The sequence below is a fragment of the Neoarius graeffei genome, chromosome 4, assembly GCF_027579695.1.
Source record: "Neoarius graeffei isolate fNeoGra1 chromosome 4, fNeoGra1.pri, whole genome shotgun sequence".
Lineage (NCBI taxonomy): Eukaryota > Metazoa > Chordata > Actinopteri > Siluriformes > Ariidae > Neoarius > Neoarius graeffei.
This window is the reverse complement of record NC_083572.1, coordinates 103238290-103251460: the sequence shown is the minus strand read 5'-3', so window position 1 is coordinate 103251460 and position 13171 is coordinate 103238290. Positions and strand designations below refer to the sequence as shown.

At 47.2% G+C, this 13171-nt stretch overlaps 1 protein-coding gene across 4 annotated transcripts in view; it reads left to right on the top strand.

Annotated features, from left to right (window-relative positions):
- Nucleotides 1–3175: 3175 nt before the first annotated feature.
- dync1i2b (dynein, cytoplasmic 1, intermediate chain 2b) overlaps nt 3176–13171 on the top strand; it is a 40334-nt gene continuing 30338 nt past the window's right edge. For 2 of the 4 annotated variants that reach the window (XM_060920096.1, XM_060920093.1), the window contains exons 1-4: nt 3176–3283; nt 8157–8274; nt 8364–8466; nt 9331–9388. In XM_060920096.1, the coding sequence (XP_060776079.1) occupies nt 8167–8274; nt 8364–8466; nt 9331–9388 (269 nt within the window). In that variant the 5' untranslated portion in view covers nt 3176–3283; nt 8157–8166. Of the gene's footprint in view, nt 3284–8156; nt 8275–8363; nt 8467–9297; nt 9389–13171 lie in introns of all 4 variants that reach the window. The other 2 variants (XM_060920095.1, XM_060920092.1) reach the window with 1 other exon arrangement.

The following is a 13171-nucleotide window of genomic DNA, read 5'->3' as shown; positions in this document are numbered from 1 at the left end:
CATGGTAATTAGTCCTAATGGTGCTGCGCATGGACCTGAGAAATGTAACCAGACAACTGTTTGGCATATGAAGTTTGATATTGGATGGTAACTATACAGTAATTATGTAAAGTGAAAGCGCTGGTTCACTGCTGTCCAAAAAGGCTAGGTTGTTTTTGGACTGCAGTGTGCACATCAAACAAGACAGAAGCCTTAGCATTGAAGTCTACCGGAAACCCACACACACAGACCAGTACCTACTGTTTGACTCTCACCATCCACTGGAGCACAAATTGGGAGTCATTAGAACCTTACATCACGTGGCTCAGAACATTCCTACAAGGGTAGAGGGAAAAGAGAAGGAGCAAAAACACATCAAGGAAGCACTTCAGAAGTGCAGGTATACCAACTGGGCTTTCATCAAGACCAGGAAAAGAAACATAATGGACAGGGAAGAAGACAGCAACAAACACAAGAACATTGTCATTCCCTACATTTCTGGACTATCTGAGAATCTCAGGAGGATCTTCTACAAACACAACATCCCTGTACACTTCAGACCCAGTAACACTCTGAGGCAGAAATTGGTCCACCCTAAGGACAGGATACCCAGACACAAACAGGACAACGTCATGTACGCAATTCGGTGCAGTGAAGAATGCATGTACCTATACACTGGGGAGACAAAACAACCGCTTCCCAAGCGCATGGAGAACCAGTTCCTCAGGCCAGGACTCTGCAGTCTATCTTCATTTCAGCAACAAAGAACACTCGTTTCAGGACTGCAATGTATGCATTTTAGCCAGAGAAGACCAATGGTTTGAAAGAGGAGTAAAAAAGCCATTTTCATCAACCTGGAATGTCCATCACGGAACAGAGGAGGTGGTCTGAGACACCACTTATCAGCCACCTACAATGCAGTCCTTGGCACACTTCCCAGAAAACTGAATACACATCCACACCAAAACTCAGCTGACTTCAATGACTCACATGATGGCAGAGAGAAACGACGACTGACAGATCACCCTTTAGGCTGCTAACACCGTTCACACCCAGCCTCCAGTGACCCTAACACCTACAGGATGACTAAGAGGGTCAACTACCCATGTGACCTCAGTGACTCTCCTTAGGGTTGCTTTTGGTCCACTAGAGGATAAATACCTCAAACGCCCCACTAGTCAGACAGAAATGAAGAAGCCTTTTGGATGAGAGGTGAAACATCTTCAAGAATTTTGAGCAAGTTCAGTTGCCTTCTTTAGCACTGACGGTTTACGATGACCTGGATGACTGAGAACCTTCACAGACACAAGGCAGGTCACCAGTTCGTTTGTTCGTTCTCTAATAGCACTTCCGGATTAGACGAACACTTGACAACAAACTTTGTGAAACACTCCTCTCTGGTATGAGGTTGCGGTCCATCAGGACCAAAACCTCACGTCACAAGGTAATTTTTTTCCCCCTTGCTGTAGTTAGCCTCATCAACAAGACCAGAGACCCCACTGACTCTCAACTCACACACACTCTCAATACGTCCCAATATGCACTTCTCTTTCTGCACATTTCATGACGTCATGCTATCTTTGTGTGTAGTGGTGTAGTGGTTAGCACGGTCGCCTCAAAGCAAGAAGGTTCTGGGTTCAAATCCAGTGGCCGGCGAGGGCCTTTCTGTGTGGAGTTTGCATGTTCTCCTCGTGTCTGCATGGGTTTCCTCCGGGTGCTCCGGTTTCCCCCACAGTCCAAAGACATGCAGTTAGGTTAACGTAGGGCGGCCTTGGGCTGAAGTGCCCTTGAGCAAGGTACCGAACCCCTGACTGCTCCCCGGGCGCTCTAGTGTGGCTGCCTACTGCTCTGGGTGTGCGTGTGTTCACTGCTTCAGATGGGTTAAATGCAGAGAATGAATTTCACTGTGCATGTGACAAATAAAGGTTTCTTCTTCTTAAAATATGCGCATCAATCAGATTTGTACTGCCAGTATGAACATAGCCCTAGTTCCTGTGAAGAGAATGTACAGGATACAAAAACATTCTAGACCAGGGGTTTTCAAAGTGTGGGAGAGTCAGCCCCCCCCTCAGAAAGCAAATAAACAACAGCGCCCCCCCCCTTACAATTTTTGTTGCTATACTTAATGTTCCATTCGTATTTTTAAAAAATGGTTGTTGTACACATTTTTATTTTCTTTCTTTTACACATTTTAAACATCTGTGTTTTTTTTAAAAAACATCTTGTTTTACACATTTTAAATATCTGTGCTTTTTTAAAAAACATCTTGTTTTACACATTTTAAACATCTCATAGCATCGTTAGCTAGCACCTCTTGGCAGACAACACACTGTGGCAGTGGAGCATCTTCAGATCCAGTCCATGAAAATCCAAACTTTAAATAATCGTGGTCATACTTCCTTCTCTTTTTGTTTGGCCCAGACTCTGTCTCCTCACTCACTGTAGCTTTAGGTACTAAAAATTGATCCATTTTGTCTCTGGCAAAGGCTAGCTGAAGTTCGCTAAATGTCCGTAATAGTAACTTATTCTGGTTTATTTTTCCTCACATTGCGCCCCCCCCAAAGAACTCTGGCGCCCCCTAGGGGAGGCGCGCCCCACACTTTGAAAAGCCCTGTTGTAGACAATTGTGTGCTTTCAAGTTTGTGGTAAGAGTTTGGGGGAATAAACACAAACGTGTCTGACAGCGGGCGGCACGGTGGTGTAGTGGTTAGCGCTGTTGCCTCACAGCAAGAAGGTCCGGGTTCGAGCCCCATGGCCAGCGAGGGCCTTTCTGTGCGGAGTTTGCATGTTCTCCCCGTGTCCGTGTGGGTTACCTCTGGGTGCTCCGGTTTCCCCCACAGTCCAAAGACATGCAGGTTAGGTTAACTGGTAACTCTAAATTGACCGTAGGTGTGAATGTGAGTGTGAATGGTTGTCTGTGTCTATGTGTCAGCCCTGTGATGACCTGGCGACTTGTCCAGGGTGTACCCCGCCTTTCGCCCGTAGTCAGCTGGGATAGGCTCCAGCTTGCCTGCGACCCTGTAGAACAGGATAAAGTGGCTAGAGATAATGAGATGAGATGAGGTGTCTGACAGTCAGGTGTCCACATTCTTGATGTTAGCAGTGATGCTAACGAGAAGAAAGAAACGTGAAACAGCGCCCTCTAACGTCTGATATGCGGTAATGCACTGCTGTAAAAATCCTTCCGGCGGCCATAGCAGTCTAGGATCCTGTTACAAGACCAGGGAAAGAGGATAAACTCTGTGAATTATAATCCCTGAAGAACTTTCTTCCAAAACAGGACTTTATACGCGATTCTTCTTGAGTAAGTCTAACCGTTGCTATAGCAACACTGAGTGAATGGAGCTTTAATCCGGGATGATATCCGGTGTGGAAAAAAAAAAGATGGATATAAAGGCTTCCTGTTGTTGATGTAATCTTTTAGAGATTATATTACTGCTTTGGTTGCACCTGAAATAATTTGTGCTTTGTGTTTTATTCAACTAAACTGATATTTTTTGATGTATACAAATAATAATAATAATAATAATTATTATTATTATTTAGTGTAGACAAAGTGAAATATACGCACTGGGTGTGTTTATAACGCATTAGCACTATCAAGACTATCACATCAGCTTACTCATGTGTGTATTTTATGATTAGTTTTATTTACAATGATTTTATTATCATGAATGTGTTGATTGTTATGATGATCACTGCTGCTAGAAAATAGACGTTTAAAGATAGCGTGTAAAACTAGACTATGACAGATGCATTTGTATTTTATTCAACACTAAAATTAGTCCACTTTGCGTTTCAACAAACAAACAAACTCCTTTATTTGTACACTGCCACGTCCCAGTGTCCATTGTGTCAACCGGTTTACATCATCATCATCAGGGCGTGGACCAGCTCTGCGTGCAGCTCAGCTACACTGACGTCACTACGTCGCCGCGCACGCAATCCCGGAAGTAAATTTCTCCGTTGATTTTATATCACTTTTTGATTTTTCACAACCAATTTTAAACGTTTTCGGAATTATGTATGTTTGTAACAGTGTCTAGTAATAGTGTTTGGTAAAATGTATCCCATTTATGCGATATACATTTTTTTAGAAGGAAAACAGAAGCTGCTACAGTTGCTAGCTACTGGAATACGTCAAAACGTCCGACATATTGGAAGGGGCGGAATTCGCTTACAAGCCAAGTCAAGTTTATTTGTGCAGCGCTTTTAACAATAAACATTGTCGCAAAGCAGCTTTACAGAATTTGAACGACTTAATATGAGCTAATCTATCCCCAATGAGCAAGCCTGTGGCGACGGTGGCAAGGAAAAACTCCCTCAGATGACATGAGGAAGAAACCTCGAGAGGAACCAGACTCAAAAGGGAACCCACCCTCATTTGGGCAACAACAGACAACATGACTATAACATTAACAGTCCTAACAAAGTCAGCTTTGTTGATGCTATAAACCCCCCACCGACGGAAACCTGAGTGCAAAACCGTTCACGACAACCGTAGTCCCAAAGTCAGCAAGTCAACTGCAGCCCCAAAGTCAGAAACAGGGCTCGAAATTCATATATTTTTTTCACCAGCCAGCTGGACTAGTTACCTTCCAAAGTAACTAGCCAAACAGAAAATCAACTAGCCAAAATTTGTTCATGTATGAATTTTACTTCTGTCAAAAATAACGCAAAAGAGAGTAGTTACCATTGTTCATGACTAATGTGCATTTATTTCAAGACCCGAGTATTTTGATACTGTTGTTAAATACATAAATGAGAACACAGAGCACCATAATATAATATCAACAAATAATAATTGGAAAACTTGGCAACTTGGTGTATGAGTATTGAAAACAAATATACTTACTATCATGACTATAGCACCCAAAATATGTCCAACATGCTTTCTGTATTTAACCATTTATGAGAGAGAAAGCATTAGGAGCTTCATATTGACTAGGAATCAACTTGAAAAAAATTAATTATTCCATAAAAATCGTATTGGAGCCAAGGCCTACCCTGCTCCCACGTTTGCTTATAAGTCCTTTGTCGTTTCTCCTTCTCATACGCTTTATCGGCGGCCTTTTTCTCCTCTTCAGACCGAGGTCGCTTTGTCCCCGTCTCTGGCGGTTTCTGTACACCTTTCAGAAAATTCCACATTGCAACATAGCTTTGGCAGATGTAGATGTAAACAACAACAAAAACACGTGTTTAAATGGGCGATAATGTGGCCACATCTATTGAATTTGATAACGTGATTACTGCGATATTCAACGAGATGCGTTATATGCATGCGCAGTAGTGAAAAAACCGACAGCCTGACTCGTACACGATATGATTCGGAATTCTTCAGTAGTTTCCGTCCTGCTGATAAACACATCGATTAACACAGACACGGCACACGCTTAATATGTGGCGCCTTTAGTTGACGGTGTGTCTGAATCTTCGCTTCATGTATATTTTTTATTTTCAACTAGCCAGCCGGGCTGACTAGTGACAGGAATTACCCGCCAAATGACAAATTAAGTTGCCTCGGGTGACAGGACCACCACGAATTTCGAGCCCTGAGCAAGTCAACTGCAGTCCCAAAGTCAGCAAGTCAACTGCATTCCCAAAGTCAGCAAGTCAACTGCAGTCCCCAGCCACAAAAGCACCACTACAAGAGTCCAGAGCGTCCTCCAGGCGTGACCCCCAACTGTCCACATGGGGCCGTCCTCCACAGGAGCGATGCGATGAGACTTCAACCAGACACAGGGCACCAGGATGGATTAGGCAGGTCCGAGGAGCAGAAGAGGTCAGCGTCTCGATCCCAGGACTGACATGTAACTCAGAGGGACAGATTTTGGGGGGAGAAGAGAGAGAAAACACAGGTTGTTAGGTATGCCCGATGTCACCTGAACAAGTAGGAACAGTATACATATTGCACTGAGTACAAGCAGGGACTCCGGCAACTAACTATGACAACATAACTAAAAGCCTATGCAAGTTTCTTTTAAAAGAGGAGTGAAACGCGTTAGCATTATCAAGACTGTCAAATCAGCCTACGTGTGTGTGCATTTTATGATTTGTTTTATTAACAATGATTTTATTAGCATTAGTCATGAATGTGTTGATTGTCGTGATGATCACTGCTACTAGAAAATAGACATTTAAAGAAGATAACATGTAAACTAGATGCATTTATATTTTATTCAACACTAAAATTAGTCCACTAATTTTAAGTTTAAATAACTTTTCACTCCACTAACAAACAATTAAATAATATTGGCTGGTGTTGAGTGATATCCATCCATCCATCCATCCATCCATCCATCCATCCATCCATCCATCCATCCATTATCTGTAGCCGCTTATCCTGTTCTACAGGGTCACAGGCAAGCTGGAGCCTATCCCAGCTGACTATGGGCGAGAGGTGGGGTACACCCTGGACAAGTCGCCATGTCATCACAGGGCTGACACAGAGACAAACAACCATTCACACTCATGGTCAATTTAGAACCACCAATTAGCCTAACCTGCATGTCTTTGGACTGGGAAACCAGAGCACCTGGAGGAAGACACGGGGAGAACATGCAAACTCCACACAGAAAAGCCCTCTCTGGCCGCTGGGCTCGAACCCGGGACCTTGCTGTGAGGTGACAGCGCTAACCACTACACCACCGTGCCATCCTATAATAATAATAATAATAATAATGGGCGGCACGGTGGTGTAGTGGTTAGCGCTGTCACCTCACAGCAAGAAGGTCCGGGTTCGAGCCCTGTGGCCAGCAAGGGCCTTTCTGTGTGGAGTTTGCATGTTCTCCCCGTGTCCCCGTGGGTTTCCTCCGGGTGCTCCGGTTTCCCCCACAGTCCAAAGACATGCAGGTTAGGTTAACTGCCAACTCTAAATTGAACAGGATAAAGTGGCTAGAGATAATGAGATGAGATAATAATAATATTGGCTGGCTTTTTTTCGTGATATATCAGATATGTTCCATTCAGCTAGCATGATATGGAGTGAGTCAAAGATGAGTGCTGAATGGAATATATCTGATATACCACGAAAAAAATGCCAGCCAAAATCCATCCATCCATCCATCCATCCATCCATCCATCCATCTATTATCTGTAGCTGCTTATCCTGTTCTACAGGGTCGCAGGCAAGCTGGAGCCTATCCCAGCTGACTACGGGCGAGAGGCGGGGTACACCCTGGACAAGTCGCCAGGTCATCACAGGGCTGACACATAGACACAGACAACCATTCACACTCACATTCACACCTACAGTCAATTTAGAGTCACCAGTTAACCTAACCTGCATGTCTTTGGACTGTGGGGGAACCAGCCGGTGTTATTATTACCTCCGCCAAGGAGGTTATGTTTTCGGTAGCGTTGGTTTTTCTGTTGGTTTGTCTGTTAGCAACATTACGGAAAAAGTTATGAACGGATTGCTCTGAAATTTTTTCCAGAGGTGTGACTGGGCACAAGTAACAATCCATTAAATTTTGGCGTTGATCCGGATCGCCTTCTGGATCCCGGATTTTTTTAAAGGATTCTTGGCAGAGGTCTGCGCTCTCTGAGTGCTTTTCTAGTTGTTGTTGTTATTATTATTATTATTATTCATACACATTCTTTTCAGGTGTTCAACCCATTTTTCTCTTTCAAAATCTTCCATATTTAACGAAGCAAACCTGGCAGCCATGTTTGTTTACAAATTGTCGCAGTTCCTCGCTAGCGCAGAAGTTTTACGTCTCCGACATGTGATACGTTGTCTTGACCGCCATGCAATATCGTAAACCATACTCAGCGCTTATACTCCATTGGGTAGAGTGATGTAATACACGTAGGATAAGCGATATGCTAACAATATTGCATGCTATCGAACTGAATGAATGAAACCTGCTAGAAGGGAATAGAACACATGTTTTTATTCCATGGAAAAAGTGTCCTGGATGTAATAATTTGCAATATTGTATTCTACTGTTCAAACAAATAGAAACAACACGACAAAATGCAAAGCACACCATTGTTGTTGTATTTTGTTTTCCAGTCAAAACTGCAGCAAATAATTGTGATAAATGTCCAATCAGTAGGTCTCTGTCTGCTCTGCCATGTGGTCCATATTGCATATGTACATTTATGATACATAGCCGCAAGCTTGCCTGTCGTTACTGAAACAATGAGGTGCGTTTGTGTGTGTGCGTTCTTAGTCTGGACATAATGTCGGACAAAAGCGAGTTGAAGGCAGAGCTGGAGAGGAAGAAACAGCGCCTTGCTCAGATCAGGGAGGAGAAGAAGAGAAAAGAGGAGGAACGCAAGAAAAAAGAAGTGAGATGCTTTTATATATACATATATATGTATGTGTGTGTGTGTGTGTGAGATATACACTGACCCTGACACCCCTGTTCTTGCTGCAGACTGAAGGCGCCTCTCCGCCACATGATGACTCTGATCTGGAGAGGAAGAGGAGGGAGGCAGAGGCTCTGCTGCAGAGCATGGGCATCACCGATCCTGCCATGGGTACGACTCCACTAGAGCATTCTGGGAAATGTAGTGTCATGATCTGAGACTCTGAGATCTCACTGTAGCAGTTTACAGATGAATACTGGTCCGAAATGCTTGATTGGGTTTGACAGGATATATTACCATGTTATCTACTGACATTTTTGTGGGCAAGCTTGAAAAAAGTATATATAATCTATTAGCAAGTTCGTAACAGAAACATGCAGAGAGTACGCTCAGCTGTACATTGAGAATGCCAGGATCACATCAGCTTTGGCCAGTGTTTAGAGCTCGGATATTGGCGTCATGTTAGGGATGAGGAAAGGGTATTATTGCATCCTAGGTCATATGCTGTATACTGCTGTATATTCAGAAATACAAAGTGGGAAAATCCATGAAAGCTTTCGGAGTTGAGTAATAGTGTTAGGAGTAATAATAGTAGTAGTAGTATGAGAGACTTTGCTTAGTTGTAACGTTATAAAAGTTATTTTCTAACGTTATTAGCATGTAGCATGTAGTCCCATCATTGCTGCTGTCTGTGTTCGAGTGCTGTTTACTTCTGTGTGGAATGAGCTCATGTTAACCTCATGTTAACCCTGCATGACTTTTAACCAGTGCTTCTTTTTGTCTTCTCTCTTTTTTTCCCCAATTCCTTGTCTTTTCTTTCACATCCTGGACCCTGCCATGTGCTTTCTCTCCTGTGCCTCCTTTGTTATTTTTATGAATGTCTGGTTTTGCATTTCTTTCTGCGCTCCAAATCACTATACCGTGTGTGTGTGTGTGTGTGTGTATGAGTAGTTCAGCCTCTGCGAATAGTAACAGAGGATACATGTCTGTTTCATTATTTAGTCCCCCCTCCCATGTCTCCCTCTGCCAAATCAGTGGGCACTCCGAGTGAAACCGGCAGCCAGGACTCGACAGATGGCGCCACCGGAGCCAGGTACACTCCAAAACACTCCATACTGGACGCTTGTCATTATTAATATTCAGGTACACTCCAAAACACTCCATACTGGACGCTTGTCATTATTAATATTCAGGTACACTCAAACACTCCATACTGGACGCTTGTCATTATTAATATTCAGGTACACTCCAAAACACTCCATACTGGACGCTTGTCATTATTAATATTCAGGTACACTCAAACACTCCATACTGGACGCTTGTCATTATTAATATTCAGGTACACTCCAAAACACTCCATACTGGACGCTTGTCATTATTAATATTCAGGTACACTCCAAAACACTCCATACTGGACGCTTGTCATTATTAATATTCAGGTACACTCCAAAACACTCCATACTGGACGCTTGTCATTATTAATATTCAGGTACACTCCAAAACACTCCATACTGGACGCTTGTCATTATTAATATTCAGGTACACTCAAACACTCCATACTGGACGCTTGTCATTATTAATATTCAGGTACACGCCAAAACACTCCATACTGGACGCTTGTCATTATTAATATTCAGGTACACTCCAAAACACTCCATACTGGACGCTTGTCATTATTAATATTCAGATAAACTTCATGACACTGATACTGGGGCCTCGTTTAAAAAATATTATACTCGTATAAATTGTAGTGAAGGAGGAGTAGCCTCTGTACCGATCAATGCCAGTGAAAGTGGTGTGGCCCCTATACCTGTCAGTCAAAGTGAAGGAGGTGTCAATCCCAGTGAAGAAGGCGTGGCCTGTGTACCCGTCGGTCCCAGTGAAGGAGGCGTGGCCTCTGTCCCTGTCAGTCCCAGTGAAGGAGGGGTGGCCTCTGTACCTCTCGGTCCTAATGAAGGAGGCATGGCCTCTGTACCTGTCGGTCTCAGTGAAGGAGGCGTGGCCTTTGTACCCGTCTGTCCCAGTGAAGGAGGCGTGGCTTATACCCGTTGTTCCCAGTGAAGGAGGTGTGGCCTCTGTACCTCTCGGTCCCAATGAAGGAGGTGTGGCTTCTGGACCTGTCGGTCCCAATGAAGGAGATGTGGCTTCTGCACCCGTTGGTCCTAGTGAAGGAGGTGTGGCCTCTGGACCTGTCGGTCCAGTGAAGGAGGCGTGGCCTCTGTACCCGTCAGTCCCAGTGAAGATGTGGCTTCTGTACCCGTCGGTCCCAGCGAAGGAGGCGTGGCCTTTGTACCTGTTGGTCCCAGTGAAGGAGGTGTGGCCTTTGTACCCATCAGTCCCAGTGAAGGAAGTGTGGACTCTGTACCCGTCGGTCCCAGTGAAGGAGGCGTGGACTCTGTACCCGTCGGTCCCAGTGAAGGAGGCGTGGACTCTGTACCCGTCGGTCCCAGTGAAGGAGGCGTGGCTTCTGTACCCGTCGGTCCCAGTGAAGGAGGCGTGGCTTCTGTACCCGTCGGTCCCAGTGAAGGAGGCGTGGCTTCTGTACCTGTCGGTCCCAGTGAAGGAGGCATGGCCTCTGTACTTGTCAGTCCTGTTGAAGGAGGCGTGGCCTTTGTACTTGTCAGTTCCAGTGAAGGAAGTGTGGACTCTGTACCCGTCGGTCCCAGCGACGGAGGCGTGGCCTCTGTACCCGTCGGTCCCAGCGACGGAGGCGTGGCCTCTGTACCCGTCGGTCCCAGCGACGGAGGCGTGGCCTCTGTACCCGTCGGTCCCAGCGACGGAGGCGTGGCCTCTGTACCCGTCGGTCCCAGCGACGGAGGCGTGGCCTCTGTACCCGTCGGGCCCAGCGAAGGAGGCGTGGCCTCTGTACCCGTCGGGCCCAGCGAAGGAGGCGTGGCCTCTGTACCCGTCGTGGCCCAGCGAAGGAGGCGTGGCCTCTGTACCCGTCGGGCCCCAGCGAAGGAGGCGTGGCCTCTGTACCCGTCGGGCCCCAGCGAAGGAGGCGTGGCCTCTGTACCCGTCGGGCCCCAGCGAAGGAGGCGTGGCGTCGGGCCCCAGCGAAGGAGGCGTGGCGTCGGTCCCAGCGAAGGAGGCGTGGCGTCGGTCCCAGCGAAGGAGGAGTGGCTTCTGTACCCGTCGGTCCCAGTGAAGGAGGCGTGTCCTTTGTACCCATCGGTCCCAGTGAAGGAGGCATGGCCTCTGTACCCGTCGGTCCCAGTGAAGGAGGCGTGGCCTCTGTACCTGTCAGTCCCAGGGAAGGAGGTGTCAATCCCACTGAAGGTGTTGCCTCTGTACCTGTCATTCCTCGTGAAAGAGGCGTGGCCTCTGTACCTGTAGTTCCCAGTGTAGGAGGCGTGGCTTCTGTACCTGTCGGTCCCACTGAAGGAGGCGTGGCCTCTGTACCTGTCAATCCTATTGAAGGAGGCGTGGCCTTTGTACCTGTCAGTTCCAGTGAAGGAAGTGTGGCCTCTGTACCCGTCAGTCCCAGTGAAGGAGGCATGGCCTCTGTACCTGTCAGTCCCGAGGTGTGGCCTCTGTACCTGTCAGTCCCAGTGAAGGAGGCGTGGCCTCTGTACCTGTCAGTCCCAGTGAAGGAGGCGTGGCCTCTGTACCTGTCAGTCCCAGTGAAGGAGGTGTGGCCTCTGTACCTGTCAGTCCCAGTGAAAGAGGTGTGGCTTCTGTACCTGTCAGTCCCAGTGAAGGAGGTGTCAATCCCACTGAAGGTGTTGCCTCTGTACCTGTCATTCCTCATGAAAGAGGCGTGGCCTCTGTTCCTGTTGTTCCCAGTGTAGGAGGCGTGGCTTCTGTACCTGTCGGTCCCAGTGAAGGAGGCATGGCCTCTGTACTTGTCAGTCCTATTGAAGGAGGCGTGGCCTTTGTACTTGTCAGTTCCAGTGAAGGAAGTGTGGACTCTGCACCCGTCAGTCCCAGTGACGGAGGCGTGGCGTCTGTACCCGTCAGTCACAGTGAAGGAGGCGTGGCCTCTGTACCCGTCAGTCCCAGTGACGGAGGCGTGGCCTCTGTACCTGTCAGTCCCGAGGTGTGGCCTGTGTACCTGTCAGTCCCAGTGAAGTAGGCGTGGCCTCTGTACCTGTCAGTCCCCGTGAAGGAGGTGTGGCCTCTGTACCTGTCAGTCCCAGTGAAGGAGGTGTGGCCTCTGTACCTGTCAATCCCAGTGACGGAGGTGTCAATCCCACTGAAGGTGTTGCCTCTGTACCTGTCATTCCTCATGAAAGAGGCGTGGCCTCTGTTCCTGTTGTTCCCAGTATAGGAGGCGTGGCTTCTGTACCTGTCGGTCCCAGTGAAGGAGGCATGGCCTCTGTACTTGTCAGTCCTATTGAAGGAGGTGTGGCCTCTATACCTGTCAGTCCCAGTGAAGGAGGCATGGCCTTTGTACCTGTCAGTCCCAGTGAAGGAGGTGTGGCCTCTGTACCTGTCAATCCCAGTGAAGGAGGTGTCAATCCCACTGAAGGTGTTGCCTCTGTACCTGTCATTCCTCATGAAAGAGGCGTGGCCTCTGTTCCTGTTGTTCCCAGTGAAGGAGGCGTGGCTTCTGTACCCGTCAGTCCCAGTGAAGGAGGCGTGGCCTCTGTACCCGTCAGTCCCAGTGAAGGAGGCGTGGCCTCTGTACCCATCAGTCCCAGTGAAGGAGGCGTGGCCTCTGTACCTGTCAGTGCCAGTGAAGGAGGCGTGGCCTCTGTACCCGTCAGTCCCAGTGAAGGAGGCGTGGCCTCTGTACCCGTCAGTCCCAGTGGAGGTGTGGCCTGTACCCGTCAGTCCTAATGAAGGAGGCGTGGCCTCTGTACCCGTCAGTCCCAGTGAAGGAGGCGTGGCCTCTGTACCCGTCAGTCCCAGTGAAGGAGGCGTGGCCTCTGTA